Source organism: Neoarius graeffei, chromosome 1 (genome assembly GCF_027579695.1).
Source record: "Neoarius graeffei isolate fNeoGra1 chromosome 1, fNeoGra1.pri, whole genome shotgun sequence".
NCBI classification, from domain to species: domain Eukaryota; kingdom Metazoa; phylum Chordata; class Actinopteri; order Siluriformes; family Ariidae; genus Neoarius; species Neoarius graeffei.
In genome coordinates, this window is record NC_083569.1 from 104,871,154 (window position 1) to 104,887,448 (window position 16,295).

General features: G+C 45.5%; 1 protein-coding gene across 1 annotated transcript in view; it reads right to left on the minus strand.

The window, feature by feature from the left end:
- The window catches only part of wrnip1 (WRN helicase interacting protein 1), a 57,427-nt gene extending 41,517 nt beyond the window's left edge, over nucleotides 1-15,910 (minus strand). The window contains exons 1-2 of the mRNA XM_060913932.1: nucleotides 15,276-15,910; nucleotides 9,662-9,856 (exon numbers count right to left, since the gene is read on the minus strand). Coding sequence (XP_060769915.1) covers nucleotides 9,662-9,856; nucleotides 15,276-15,845 — 765 coding nt within the window. The 5' untranslated portion in view covers nucleotides 15,846-15,910. The remainder of the gene's footprint in view (nucleotides 1-9,661; nucleotides 9,857-15,275) is intronic.
- Nucleotides 15,911-16,295: the final 385 nt, after the last annotated feature.

Below are 16,295 nucleotides of genomic sequence, written 5' to 3' on the forward strand. Positions count from 1 at the left end.
ATTGAGCTTTTTGTCCATCATGGGAAATGCCATGTGTGGCACAAACCCTGAGAACACCATTCCTACAATGAAGCATGGTGGTCGCAGCATCATGCTGTGGGGATATTTTTCATCTGCAGGGACAGGAAAGCTGGTCAGGACTGAAGGAAAAATAGATGACACTAAATACAGGGCAATTCTGGAGGAAAACCTGTTTGAGTCAGCCAGAGGTTTGAGACTGGGACAAAGGTTCATGGTCCAGTAGGACAATGACCCTAAACATACTGCTAAAGCTACACTGGCGTGGTTTAAAGGGAAACATTTAAATGTCTTGGAATGGCCTCGTCAAAGCCCAGACCTCAATTCAATTGAGAATCTCATTCTCATTATCTCTAACCGCTTTATCCTGTTCTACAGGGTCGCAGGCAAGCTAGAGCCTATCCCAGCTGACTACGGGTGAAAGGCGGGGTACACCCTGGACAAGTCGCCAGGTCATCACAGGGCTGACACATAGACACAGACAACCATTCACACTCACATTCACATCTACGGTCAATTTAGAGTCACCAGTTAACCTAACCTGCATGTCTTTGGACTGTGGGGGAAACCGGAGCACCTGGAGGAAACCCACGCGGACACGGGGAGAACATGCAAACTCCGCACAGAAAGGCCCTCGCTGGCCACGGGGCTCGAACCCAGAACCTTCTTGCTGTGAAGCTAACCACTACACCATCTTCAATTGAGAATCTGTGGCATAACTTGAAGATTGCTGTCCACCAATGCAACCCATCTAACTTGAAGGAGTTGGGGCAGTTTTGCCTTGAGGATTGGACAAAAATCCCAGTGGCTAGATGTGCTAAGCTAACATACCCCAAGAGATTTGCAGCTGTAATTGTAGCAAAAGGTGGCTCTACAAAGTATTGACTTTGAGAGGGGTGAATACTTATGCACACTCCAGATTTCTGTCTTTTCATTAGGGCCCGAGCACCGTTCGGTGAGAGACCCTATTGTTTTTCGAAGGATTATTATTATTATTATTATTATGCCGCATTTGGCCTTATTTGAGGCATTTCCCATGCACGAAAACTCATGAAATTTTATACACACATCAGTCATTGTTATCGCTACTCAGCCACAGACTTTTGGCCCTCGGCATGGCCCAGGGACTTCATAGCGCCCCTTTTTCCATTTCCCATTGAAATGAATGGGTAGAACTTTGGAATGATGATGTCATAAGGCCGTTTGGAGTGAAATTACACATGGTCATTTTTAACGTACTCCTCCTAGACGGTTCATCAAATTCATGTCAAACTTGGGAAATATGATGCCAAGATATTGCTGAAGTCGAATTGCTAAGGGATTTTTGATATGTTGTAATATGTTGAAATATTATAACATATGCCAAGATACTGCTGAATGTTGAACTTGATATCTTGTAATACGATTCTGATTCTGATACTCTTTAGCCATTATGGGCCTGTCTGGTATAGCGCCACCAACTGGCCAAGGAAAGAATAGGGTTTTGAATATGTGTGTTTTGACACGATGAATTTTAACATGCTCCTCCTAGACGGTTCATGAGATTCATGTGAAATTTGTTATATGTGATGCCAAGATATCGCTGATATTAAATTGCGAAGGGATTTTTGATATCTTGTAATATGTTGAAATGGCCTTATGATTTTAATATCTTGCCACATAAACAGGAAACGTGTCAGAAAGCCACAGTGCATTGACTGTATAGTCGGACACTTCTTACTTCAATAGATATTATGATTATTATGATAACCTGATGCCCAATGGGTCTGCCTGTTATAGCGCCACCACCTGGCCAAGCAGGAAATGTGCCACAAATTGGCAATGCCTTAACTGATTGATCTAACACTTTACAAAATATTGTGTCTTATGATTGTGATGATATTCACGTGTAATTCAGATGCCTAGCACAGCGCCACCATCTGGCCAAGCAGGAAATGTGCCAGAAATTGGCAATGCCTTAACTGATTGATCTAACACTTTACAAAATGATTGTGATGATATTCACATGTGTAATTCAGATGCCTAGCACAGCGCCACCATCTGGCCAAGCAGGAAATGGGGAAAAAATGTTCAATTCATTGATGGATTGATCTGAAACTTTACAAAATATTGGATATCATGAGTCTGATGATATATACAATCCTGTGCACACTCATACACACAGTCATATGCATATTTGTGCATACATACACTCTCTCACAAGTATGCACTCACATGCACACGCAACATCTATGAGCACACTCTCTTTCACACACACACACACTCTCCCTCTGACAAACAGACAGACACACACACACACACACACTCACAATAATAGCAGCGCTCCAGCAGAGCACCATACCTCAGAAAAAATGGTAAACCCATCGAGCCGATTTTTTGTGGTTTGTCTGTGTACGTGTACCACCAGTCATACACACCACCTAGTGGCCAGTGTCAGTAATTACCAGCCATACACACTGCCTAGTGGCCAGTGTTAGTAATTACCAGCCACACACACTGCCTAGTGGCCAGTGTTAGTAATTACCAGCCACACACACTGCCTAGTGGCCAGTGTTAGTAATTACCAGCCATACACACCGCCTAGTGGCCAGTGTTAGTAATTACCAGTCAAACACTGCCTTGTGGCCAGTGTTAGTAATTACCAGCCATACACATATGTTATTGCCTTGTGGCTACGCTATTCTGTTTGTTTATGACGATGTTTTGATTATTGCATTTTTTTATTTAAATTTTTAATTTTTATATCTTTCTTCTTTATAGTTCAGAATAAAGTAATCAATCAATCAAAAAAAAAAACAGCCATACACACCGCCTAGGCGGCACGGTGGTGTAGTGGTTAGCGCTGTTGCCTCACAGCAAGAAGGTCCGGGTTCAAGCCCCGTGGCCGGCGAGGGCCTTTCTGTGCGGAGTTTGCATGTTCTCCCCGTGTCCGCGTGGGTTTCCTCCGGGTGCTCTGGTTTCCCCCACAGTCCAAAGACATGCAGGTTAGGTTAACTGGTGACTCTAAATTGACCATAGGTGTGAATGTGAGTGTGAATGGTTGTCTGTGTCTGTGTGTCAGCCCTGTGATGACCTGGCGACTTGTCCAGGGTGTACCCCGCCTTTCACCCGTAGTCAGCTGGGATAGGTTCCAGCTTGCCTGCGACCCTGTAGAACAGGATAAAGCGGCTAGAGATAATGAGATGAGATGAGACACACCATCTAGTGGCCAGTGCTAGTAATTACCAGTCATACACACCGCCTAGTGGCCAGTGCTAGCCAGTAAAGAAATAAGACAAAAGAGACTGGCTAGGATATAAGAAAATTCTACAACCCAGAAACAGATGGGAGCTCCGCTTTTAGGCAGTGCCTGAATTTATATATTGGTGACCTGCCATCATTGTGCATTTTGTTGCAGACATATGAAAACTCTGCACGTATACACACACACATATACACACACACACTGCTGACACAGGAAAGCTAAGATGACTTAAGATTACAGCGCGAGATAGAGATAAGGATGAGACATGTATAGTTTTGTACAGAAATAAATGTACATTTTCACACCACAGAAACACACACACACACACACTTACAATCTTTGTCTGACTATCTTTCATCTGTCAAGCAGTCATGGCATTTGCAACGTGCACATCACCTTTGAACATTTGATGAATATATGACATGTGACTGTTTTGTTGGGTGGCGGGATGTCCTGGGTTGCGGAACCACACATGCGAGGGCCCGTCAAGGCCGCTAGCAGATTTAATTTTAATTATTGTTTGTCACAATTGTAGGTAACACAGCCCCTTTAAGAAACTACATTTCCCATCAGCCAACTTCCGCGTTGACCTACGTCACGCCTGGGCGGGATCACCTACGTCACTTCCTCCCTGAGCCCATAAGTGACCCGGAAATCCGCCATACTTCCTCTTTTGGTGCCGTGAATTCAACACGGACACAAGGAGGACTTCTCTCTCTCTCTCTCTCTCGTCTTGGATGTCAAGCCATCTGGACACAAAGAGATACCCCGCACCAGAAAACCCAAGAAAAGACGTCTTTCTCCCGAGAAAACGATTCAACACAGTTTTTGTTTACCCCTGGCCATGGTAGAACCACTTAAATTGTGCTCTCTCTCTCTCTCGGTTGAGCTACAGCTGTTTTGTTTATTATCAGTAATGTTACAAAACTGCCGCCCAAGCAGTTAATTTAAGGTTAGAAGCGACTGGATCCTTCTAATTAAAAAGCGCTGTGCACATTATTTTATCAGAGACTTTCTTTTCACTAACGACGAAGCGTCGGACCAAGAAACTCTCTGCATCTTCACGGAAGCGACTCACGTGCTCCTGTGGACTCCGAAAGTTTCGGAACATCTCTAGAATCTTGTACTGGGAGCAAGATACTGAAGTAAGAGACTGGCATTTGGGCAGAAAAACTAGTCTTAGGAATTTGCTTCATGAAGAAGTGTGAATTTAAACTCAGGAATGGTTTAATTGTTTACACTGTAGACACGCAGCGTGTTGAATTAATTGTTGTTTTAATTTTGTCCTCTCAATTGTTAACAGATAGGCTTTTGCATGCTCTCTATTTCCTTTCTAACACTTTAATTTCATTATTACACATATTTTGACCTCATCAATATTTCAGTGGATTTAGTAAGGTTATGAGCTAGTGGGTTAGCTATCAGCTAACTCTTTCTTCTACCTAGGAACACGTGGTCACACTCACCTAGAGTAATTCTTTTTGTTTAGGCCACAGGCCTCACAACACACCTTAGCTAGCAAACCAGAGCTAATTCTTTTGTTCCCACCACGTGGTCACACTCATCCAGAGTTAATTCCTTTGTTTAGGCCATAGGCCTCACAACACACCTTAGCTAGCAACACAAGGCTAATCTTTATCTCCACACGTGGCCACACACCCACAAACACACCTTAGTTAGCAACAGAGCTAATCCTTTGTTCTACTTAAATAACATTCCTTTGTCTTAGCTAGCAACCAAGCTAGGCCTCCACCACGTGGACACACACACAAACACATCTTAGCTAGCAACTAAAGCTAACTCTTTTGTTCTACTTAGAAACACGTGGTCCCCCCCCCTTACACTCTCACACACACGCACGCACACACACGCTCATCAAGTATATATCATATTTGTATATATTTCAACTGCCATTATTCATTTTTATCTTTGTTATAATAAACTCAATTATTATTGAAACTGTGTGTTTATTTGCTGTGCCTAATATTTTTGAAGTAGCCCAATCTCAAAAGAATTCCAAGGTGCATGTGAGTTATGTAATACGGTAAGTGATCATAATAATTTGGAATATACCATAATTTAGCTGTTTGGTAATTTATTATTAAGCACCAAAATTAATGGTATTAATTAATGAGACCGATTCAATGAGACTGATTTAATAAGATTATCAATGAGACTGATTTAATGAGATTAATAATGAGACTGATTTAATTAGATTGATCACTTAACATTTACTGCACCTACACAAAAAAACAAATGTGCACCTTTAAAAGTGGTAGGCATGTTGTGTAAATCAAATAGTACTAACCCCCCAAAATTCATTTTAATTCCAGCTTGTAATGCGACAAAACAGGACAAACACTAAAGGGGATGAATACTTTTGCAAGGCACTGTACATGTAGTTGTCTCATTTTTAGTTTGTAATGATGTTTTTTGTTTTCAGTAAGGGTTTTTGTGAGAGTTTATAAGGCTGGACTCTGAAACAGGTTGGCAGGTATAGAATTTGAAACTACAAACTAAAAAACGAGTAATGGAAAGGTGAATTAAAAAAATTGTCTCAGATTTTGCAAAAAAAAAAAAAGAAGTTTATACGCTCACATGAGGTAGGTTTTCAGACAATTCAAGAAAGCAATATTTCGCAAAATTGAAATGGAAAGCGGGTTATTGAAATCCCTTGCCATGTTTAATTGGAATGACTGTTACTAGAGGGGAAAAACAAAACAAAACGTAGCTTTAATCACATGACATCACTCAATGGAAATACAAAATCATTCACAATTGTGTTTTATCGACTTTAAAACAAACAAACAAAAATCACTTCTACAACATATTTTGCACAAAACTCCAACAAAAACGCAGCTACTAAACACATACTGGATTGAAGCTAAAAGATTTCCCAAACATTTTCCTTACACATTCTGTACGTTTAAATTATGTCTCAATTTTCTAAATAACAATATAAAAACCCCCTTTGGAGAAAAAATCCAGGACCGTGACGTCGCCCGGTAGGACGCAGCCGGGGCCCCACCCTGGAGCCAGGCCCGGGGTTGGGGCTCGTATGCGAGCGCTTGGTGGCCAGGCCTTTGCCCATGGGGCCCAGCCGGGCTCAGCCCGAAGAGGTGACGTGGGCCCGACCTCCTGTGGGTTCACCACCCACAGAGGTAGCAGTAGAGGTTTGGTGCAGTGTGGATTGGGTGGCAGTCGAAGGCAGGGGCCTCGACGACCTGATCCCCGGACACAGCGGCTGGCTGTTGGGACATGGAATGTCACTTCGCTGGGGGGGAAGGAGCCTGAGCTTGTGCGGGAGGTTGAGAGGTACCGGCTAGAGATAGTCGGGCTCACCTCCACGCACAGCTTGGGCTCTGGAACCCAGCTCCTCGAGAGGGGCTGGACTTTCCACTTCTCTGGAGTCGCCCGTGGTGAGCGGCGGCGGGCTGGTGTGGGCTTGCTTATAGCTCCCCAGCTCAGCCGCCATGTGTTGGAGTTTACCCCAGTGAACGAGAGGGTCGCCTCTCTGCGCCTTCGGATTGGGGAGAGGGCTCTTGCTGTTGTTTGTGCCTACGGGCCAAATAGCAGTATAGAGTATCCGGCCTTCTTGGAGTCCCTGGGAGAGGTACTGAGGGGTGCTCAGACTGGGGACTCCATTGTGCTACTGGGGGACTTCAATGCTCATGTGGGCGATGACAGTGACACCTGGAGGGGCGTGGTTGGGAGGAACAGCCTCCCCGATCTGAACCCGAGTGGTGTTTTGTTATTGGACTTCTGTGCTAGTCACGGTCTGTCCATAACGAACACCATGTTCGAGCATAGGGGTGTCCATAAGTGCACGTGGCACCAGGACACCTTAGGTCGGAGGTCGATGATCGACTTTGTAGTCGTTTCATCTGATCTCCGGCCCTATGTCTTGGACACTCGGGTGAAGAGAGGGGCTGAGCTGTCAACTGATCACCACCTGGTGGTGAGTTGGATCCGCTGGCGGAGGAGGAAGCTGGACAGACCTGGCAGGCCCAAACGTATGGTGAGGGTCTGCTGGGAACGTCTGGCCAAGCACTCTGTTGGGGAGGTCTTTAACTCCCACCTCCGGGAAAGTTTTTCCCAGCTTCCGAGGGAGGTGGGGGACATTGAGTCTGAGTGGACCATGTTCTCTACCTCCATTGTGGACGCAGCTGTTCGGAGCTGTGGCCGCAAGGTCTCCGGTGCCTGTCGTGGCGGCAATCCCCGAACCCGGTGGTGGACACCGGAAGTAAGGGATGCCGTCAAGCTGAAGAAGGAGTCCTATCGGGCCACGTTGACCTCCAGGACTCCTGAGGCAGCTGACGGGTATCGGCAGGCCAGGCGTGCTGCAGCTTGGGCAGTTGCGGAGGCAAAAACTCGGAACTGGGAGGAGTTCGGGGAGGCCATGGAGAAGGACTATCGGTCGGCCTCGAAGAAATTCTGGCAAACCGTCTGGCGCCTCAGGAGGGGGAAGCAGTACTCTGCCAACACTGTTTACAGTGCGGATGGGGAGCTGTTGACCTCGACTGGGGACATTGTCGGGCGGTGGAAGGAATATTTTGAGGATCTCCTCAATCCCACCGTCATGTCTTCCACTGAGGAGACTGAGGCTGATGACTCAGAGGTGGACTCGTCCATTACCCAAGCCGAAGTCACTGAGGTGGTTTGCAAGCTCCTTGGTGGCAAGGCACCGGGGGTGGATGAGATCCGCCCTGAGTATCTCAAGTCTCTGGATGTTGTGGGGCTGTCTTGGTTGACACGCCTCTGCAACATCGCATGGCGGTCGGGGACAGTGCCTCTGGAGTGGCAGACTGGGGTGGTGGTCCCTCTTTTTAAGAAAGGGGACCGGAGAGTGTGCTCCAATTATAGGGGAATCACACTTCTCAGCCTCCCAGGGAAAGTTTACTCCAGGGTAATGGAGAGGAGAATTCGACCAATAGTCGAACCTCGGATCAAGGAGGAACAATGCGGTTTTCGTCCTGGTTGCGGAACACTGGACCAGCTCTATACCCTTCATAGGGTGCTCGAGGGTTCATGGGAGTTTGCCCAACCAGTCCACATGTGCTTTGTGGATCTGGAGAAGGCATTCGACCGTGTCCCCCGTGGTATTCTGTGGGGGGTGCTTCGGGAGTATGGGGTTCGGGGCTTTTTGCTAAGGGCTGTCCGGTCCCTGTACGAACGGAGCAGGAGTCTGGTTCGCATTGCCGGCAGTAAGTCAGACCTGTTCCCAGTGCATGTTGGACTCTGGCAGGGCTGCCCTTTGTCACCGGTTCTGTTCATAATTTTTATGGACAGAATTTCTAGGCGCAGCCAGGGGCCGGAAGGAATCCTGTTTGGGAACCACAGGATTTCATCTCTGCTTTTTGCGGATGATGTTGTCCTGTTGGCTTCTTCAAACCAGGACCTTCAGCATGCACTGGGGCGGTTTGCAGTCGAGTGTGAAGCAGCTGGGATGAGAATCAGCACCTCCAAGTCCGAGGCCATGGTTCTCGACCGGAAAAGGGTGGCTTGCCCTCTCCAGGTTGGTGGAGAAGTCCTGCCTCAAGTGGAGGAGTTTAAGTATCTCGGGATCTTGTTCATGAGTGAGGGAAGGATGGAGCGTGAGATCGACAGGCGGATCGGTGCAGCCTCCGCACAGTAATGCGGTCGCTTTACCAGTCCGTCGTGGTGAAGAAGGAGCTGAGCCAAAAGGCGAAGCTCTCAATTTACCGGTCGATCTACGTTCCGACTCTCACCTATGGTCATGAGCTTTGGGTAATGACAGAAGGAACAAGATCGCGGATACAAGCGGCTGAAATGAGTTTCCTTCACAGGGTGGCTGGGCGCTCCCTTAGAGATAAGGTGAGAAGCACAGTCACTCGGGAGGAGCTCGGAGTAGAGCCGCTGCTCCTCCACATCGAGAGGAACCAGCTGAGGTGGCTCGGGCATCTTTTTCGGATGCCTCCTGGATGCCTCCCTGGGGAGGTGTTCCAGGCATGTCCCCCCGGGAGGAGGCCCCGGGGAAGACCCAGGACACGCTGGAGGAACTATGTCTCTCGGCTGGCCTGGGAACGCCTCGGTGTTCTTCCCGAGGAGCTGGCCGAGGTGTCTGGGGAAAGGGAAGTTTGGGCTTCCATGCTTAGACTGCTGCCTCCGCGACCCGGTCCCGGATAAGCGGAAGAAGACGAGACGAGACAATATAAATAGTGTCACTTAGTACATTAGAGTTGCTCTTTCGCTTTGGCTACATCTCAAAAGTCATTTTATTGCCAAAACGTGTAACATGCAGGCTTTATAATGCTATACCCGATGTAGTGAGCATTTATAGAGGGTGATTTTGGATTTATTTTTACCCCCTCTCTCTCTCAAATAATCTAATGTTTCTGAGAGGAAAAAAACAAAAAAACAACCCCCCCTGTAACTGACCTGTTGGGATTTGTTAAAGCGATGTATCTCATCGATGAACAGTATGGTTTTCCTCTTGCAGAGTCGCAGCTCGTTCTGCGCCTGCTTGATCACCTCTCGCACCTCATTGGTCGACGTGCTGGTGGCTGAGAGAGTTACGAAGCGTGCCGTGCCTTTCTTTTTACAGGAGCTGGCAATGATGTGGGCCAGAGTTGTCTGTAAACAAAATAAAATAAAATCCCTGGGTCATATTTCATCAAAATCACTGTTCTGAGACCTACACAAGTTACAAACAGAAATAAAATAATCTTTATATGGCTCAGTGGTTAAAAGGGCAGGGTTTCGAGCCTGTGAGATCAATAAATGAACAAAGATGTGACTTTTCCACATTTAGGATTCTTCCTCTTAACATGGATGCAAACGGCACGCCTTTTGGTGGATGCTGCCTTTTTCACGGCTGTCTGGGGGACTTGTGTGAATCGTGCAGATCCGATGAGTTTTTTTTTTTGGGGGGGGGCGTTGGAGTGTCTGATTATAGTTTCATCAAAGTAAATTCTGTATTAAAATTACTAAATAAGCAAATGCTGTTACAGTTCATGAAACATAGGAAGTATAAGTATGAGAAGAAAACAGTAAATCAGAAAGCTGCGCACGTAAAGCCAATTGGCTGCGCGCCATTATCTGCTGCTGGCTGCACTTCACTGCACGTGCAAGGATTTCCATCAGTCCAACGTAACGGAATTTTGTGTCGCGCCTGGTCTTTTTGCAAGAGAGGTAAGGTTAACCCACAAAATTGGGGGGGGGGGCAGCAGCACATCCAAGAAGGACACATGATCAGGCGGGCCGACTCTTAGCCCTTTTCCACCAAATCAGTTCCAGGACTGGTTCGGGGCCAGTGCTTAGTTTGGAACCGGGTTTTCTGTTTTCACTGACAAAGAACTGGCTCTGGGGCCAGAAAAACCGGTTCCAGGGTAGCGCCAGCTCTTTGCTGGGCTAGAGGAAAGAACCGCTTACATCAGTGGGGGGGCGGAGTTGTTAAGACCAACAAGAATAGCAAGACCGCGAAAGGGTGCCATTTTTAAATAAGCGACGAGATATCATGGATGCAGTAAAGCAGCAGTCATCCATTACTGTTGTTGTTGCTTCGATGTTCGCACCAAGGTTTATGCAAACGCAGCGACGTAACTGACATATACAGTGACGTAATGATGTGGCTCCGCTTAGCACCCCGAACTATGGAAAAGCAAACTGGTTCTCAGCTGGCTTGCAAGTTGAACGAGTTGTGAACCAGCACCAGCCCCGAACCAGCCCTGGAACTGATTTAGTGGAAAAGGGGTATCTGTGGTCGGCGTGAAGCTGGACTCTCTGGTAACGGTGGCAGAGAAGAGGACTATGGACAAACTACTGAACATCATGGACGATACCAGTCACCCTCTGCACACCGTCATCAGCAACCAGAGGAGCTTGTTCAGTGACAGAATGCTCCTTCCCAAGTGCAGGACAAACAGACTCAAAAACTCCGTTGTCCCTCACGCCATCAGACTATACAGTACAACTCCTCTCTGGGGGGGAGGATGGGGAACAGGAGGACAGAGGACGGGAAGGAGCAGTTGCCTAGCCTGACAAAGAGCAATACTGGACAATGTGCAATATCTCTCCTGCTGGCCCCTTTTTTCTCTCCCCCCCTTCCTCATATCTTATTCTTTTTATATTTCATCTCATCTCATTATCTGTAGCCGCTTTATCCTGTTCGACAGGGTCGCAGGCAAGCTGGAGCCTATCCCAGCTGACTACGGGCGAAAGGCGGGGTACACCCTGGACAAGTCGCCAGGTCATCACAGGGCTGACACATAGACACAGACAACCATTCACACTCACATTCACACCTACGCTCAATTTAGAGTCACCAGTTAACCTAACCTGCATGTCTTTGGACTGTGGGGGAAACCGGAGCACCCGGAGGAAACCCACGCGGACACGGGGAGAACATGCAAACTCCACACAGAAAGGCCCTCGCCGGCCACGGGGCTCGAACCCGGACCTTCTTGCTGTGAGGCGACAGCGCTAACCACTACACCACCGTGCCACCCTTTTTTTAAAATATTTGTATATGTAAATTTAATTGATCTAGAAGTTTTTTTCTCTATTTTCTATTCTCTGTTTATCCTGTAATGATGCTGCTAGAATCTTAATTTCCCTGAGGGATCAATAAAGTGCTATCTAATCTAATCTAATCTAATCTGCGTTTTACTAACTTTAAGAAAGATGCCAAATTGCTTACAGCCGCTTTAATGCAACTAAGGGCAGGAATTTTTTCTCTTGTGGATTGTTGAAGTGAATAAACAAGTCAAAATAAAAAGAAGTTGTCAGAACACTTCAAGAAGAATGAAAGATAATCAGCTTCTGCTTCATTCCATGACCCTGTGGTTGATTACAACCCAGATTCCAAAATAGTTGGGACAAAGTACAAGTTGTAAATAAAAACGGAATGCAATAATTTACAAATCTCAAAAACTGATATTGTATTCACAATAGAACATAGACAACATATCAAATGTCGAAAGTGAGACATTTTGAAATTTCATGCCAAAGATTGGCTCATTTGAAATTTCATGACAGCAACACATCTCAAAAAAGTTGGGACAGGGGCAATAAGAGGCTGGAAAAGTTAAAGGTACAAAAAAGGAACAGCTGGAGGACCAAATTGCAACTCATTAGGTCAACTGGCAATAGGTCATTAATAGGGGTGTGCAAAATAATTGTCATGACAATGCATCGCGATACTAACTTTCACGATATACTGCATCGATTCTTGACACGAAATATCGATTATTAATTTTAAAAAATGAATAAATAAAATTGTATGAATGGTTGGCAAACATCAGCCAAAAACAAGTAGAATACAACTTCCAGTCCTGTAGATGTCGCCGTGGAGTTTTTGACGCCCGCTGCCTTCATGCCAGTGGCATTTCCGGTGGCGGGCTACTGCGACCTAGACATTCTGCATAGACATCATATGCGACTGCGACTCTGTTTACAAATCCCAACACGGAAGAAACCGAAAAGATTCGTCCGCCTCCGTCAAATTTTAAAGCTGATGTTTGGGCACATTTCGGCTTCAAAAACAAAGAGGGTAAAAATGAAATTGACATGACAAACGCAATTTGCAGATACTGTAACACAATGATGAAGTATTGTGGGAACACAACAAACTTAAGAGCACACGTGCAGAGGCGCCATCCAGAAAAACTGCAACAGCAGCAAGCACCGCAACCCATGACAAGACAAACGACCATTGATAGCAAACTTGCACCTTCATCTGCACGTGCCAAAAAAAATCACCGAGTCGATTGGTGAGTTTATTTGCCAGGATTTACAGCCGTACAGCGTGGTTGAGAACAGTGGGTTCAGAAATATGATAAACATACTCGAGCCTCGCTATGTGATCCCGAGCCGAAAACAACTTACAGAGGTTCACGAGTTTTAAAAAAAAGAAACACCTGTGTATTCCAGGTACTAGTGTCCCCTCAGAGAGGGTGTTCTCTACTGCTGGGGACATAATCACTGCCAAAAGGAGTGCAATTTCCCCTGATCACCTGGACCAGCTTCTATTCCTCAACAAAAACTTAAAAAAGCACTAGGAATGCCATTGTATCTGTTGCCTATATATTACTAGTTCATATTACCACTTGTTCATTTGGTTTTTGTGAGTGGACACTGGACACATGCAATTGATGCATTTTGATGCAGTGGATGTTTACAGTCTTTTATTTTTAGTTTTATAAATCCTTTGCACTTTTTTTTCTCATCAGTGTGTCCTCTGATGTTTGTGAAAGGGTATCGTTTGTTATAATGGCAGCTACCTCCAAAATGGGATATGTCAGACGTTTGAATGTTTTCAATTCACTGGTTTAAAGGACCACTGAGGCCAATTAACAGCACTGATCAGCCTTATTTTATTAGTTTTCTTTTATTATCTTTAGTTTTATAAATCCTATGCACTTTTTGTCATTAGTGTGTCCACTTGTTAAGTATGGAAACAGCAATATTTGTTTTAATGGCAACTACTTCCAAAGTCGTTTCAATAAATTCAGTTATGAACCGAGTTGCTCTGAGTTATGCATCAATTCGAGACACTATCCAGATCGTACACAGCCACTGGTAATTTTACTCTATTTTATTTTATTTTTTACATTTTCATTGAAGTATGTTGAATATATCGCAATAATTCAAGAATCGTGATGCATCGTGATAGTATCGCATCGTAGCATGTGAATCGTGATTCGAATTGAATCGTGACTTCTTTGCCAATACCCAGCCCTAGTCATTAACATGACTGGGTATAAAAAGAGCATCTTGGAGTGGCAGCGGCTCTCAGAAATAAAGATGGGAAGAGGATCACCAATCCCCCTAATTCTGTGCCGACAAATAGTGGAGCAATATCAGAAAGGAGTTCGACAGTGTAAAATTGCAAAGAGTTTGAACATATCATCATCTACAGTGCATAATATCATCAAAAGATTCAGAGAATCTGGAAGAATCTCTGTGCGTAAGGGTCAAGGCCGGAAAACCATACCGGGTGCCCGTGATCTTCGGGCCCTTAGATGGCACTGCATCACATACAGGCATGCTTCTGGATTGGAAATCACAAAATGGGCTCAGGAATATTTCCAGAGAACATTATCTGTGAACACAATTCACCGTGCCATCCGCCGTTGCCGGCTAAAACTCTATAGTTCAAAGAAAAAGTATCTAAACATGATCCAGAAGCGCAGACGTCTTCTCTGGGCCAAGGCTCATTTAAAATGAGTGGAAAACTGTTCTGTGGTCAGACGAATCAAAATTTGAAGCTCTTTATGGAAATCAGGGACGCCGTGTCATTCGGACTAAAGAGGAGAAGGACGACCCAAGTTGTTATCGGCGCTCAGTTCAGAAGCCTGCATCTCTGATGGTATGGGGTTGCATTAGTGCGTGTGGCATGGGCAGCTTACACATCTGGAAAGACACCATCAATGCTGAAAGGTATATCCAGGTTCTAGAGCAACATATGCTCCCATCCAGACGACGTCTCTTTCAGGGAAGACCTTGCATTTTCCAACATGACAATGCCAAACCACATACGGCATCAATTACAGCATCATGGCTGCGTAGAAGAAGGGTCCGGGTACTGAACTGGCCAGCCTGCAGTCCAGATCTTTCACCCATAGAAAACATCATAAAACGGAAGATACGACAAAAAGCCCTAAGACAGTTGAGCAACTAGAATCCTACATTAGACAAGAATGGGTTAACATTCCTATCCCTAAACTTGAGCAACTTGTCTCCTCAGTCCCCAGACGTTTACAGACTGTTGTAAAGAGAAAAGGGGATGTCTCACAGTGGGAAACATGGCCTTGTCCCAACTTTTTTGAGATGTGTTGTTGTCATGAAATTTAAAATCACCTAATTTTTCTCTTTAAATGATACATTTCCTCAGTTTAAACATTTGATATGTCATCTGGAATTTTGAAACTTCCACATCATTGCATTCCGTTTTTATTTACAATTTGTACTTTGCCCCAACTTTTTTGGAATCGGGGTTTAACAGCACAGCTTGATGTGTTGGATTTCTAACTGGGTGGGTGTGGTCTGAGACCTTTCCACATCCGGGAGGCCCCCACAGGATCAGGGACGGGACTTCCTGTGACTGCAGCAAGGCTCTGAGCAGTGTTTGTTCTCCTAACACTTTATTCTGGCCAAAATACTCCTCCAGGGTGCTGGGCCTCATCTTCTCCGCCAGAGGTTTATCTGAGTTCAGCAGCCTCTGCTTCAGCACCTCGGTTTCATCCGGCTGCTTCCGGTTTCCGGAAGCCGAACCCGGAAGTGTGGCGCTGTCATGCGCGTTGCTAGGCGACGCCGTTACGCGTGCCATACCTTCACTAGCCGTCTGTTTGGATGATAAAAACGATTTCTTGTTGTTGTTGTTGTTGAAGAGCGAAAACACGGCACCGGCTGCAGGTTGATTTGGTTTCACTTCCGCCCCGTTAGTCCCGCCTTCAGAGCCGCTTTTAGCTTCGCTGCTAACACGGGACTTTTTAGCCGGAGGCTCGTCCTCGTTTTTCCAGCACTCATCCAAACATTTATCCAAGTGAGAGTTAATTTCACTGGACTTAAAATCCCCAGAACAAACCGGACACTTCACACTGCTCACCGCCTCCTCCGCCATCTTTATTATTATTATAATTGTCTCGCACCAAATAAATGCAGTGCGCTGCGAGAAGAAAAACTGTTCTTCTTCTGCTACTGTTTAATGACAGCCCATCCCCTAAAGACGCCTCACTGCCCCCTACTGGACACATTTATATTTTGTTTTGTACGTGGGATGAAAAAGGCAAAACATGACGCAATGACTCCATCTGCTGGTCCAACCGTGTAACTGCATCTCTTTCTTCTACTCCAGACATACTTTTACAAGTCAAGTCAATCAGTCCTCTCTGACCCACGGTGCAAACAGGCAATGCAATAAATAAAAATAGAATAATTGAAAAAACAAACAATATTAACAGTATAAAACACGAGATAAGAACTAGACGTAGACTAAACACTCATATACACACACACACACGTAAATTGGTGCAAATAAACAAACAGTCAAGGGCACTTGAGGTATAGCAGG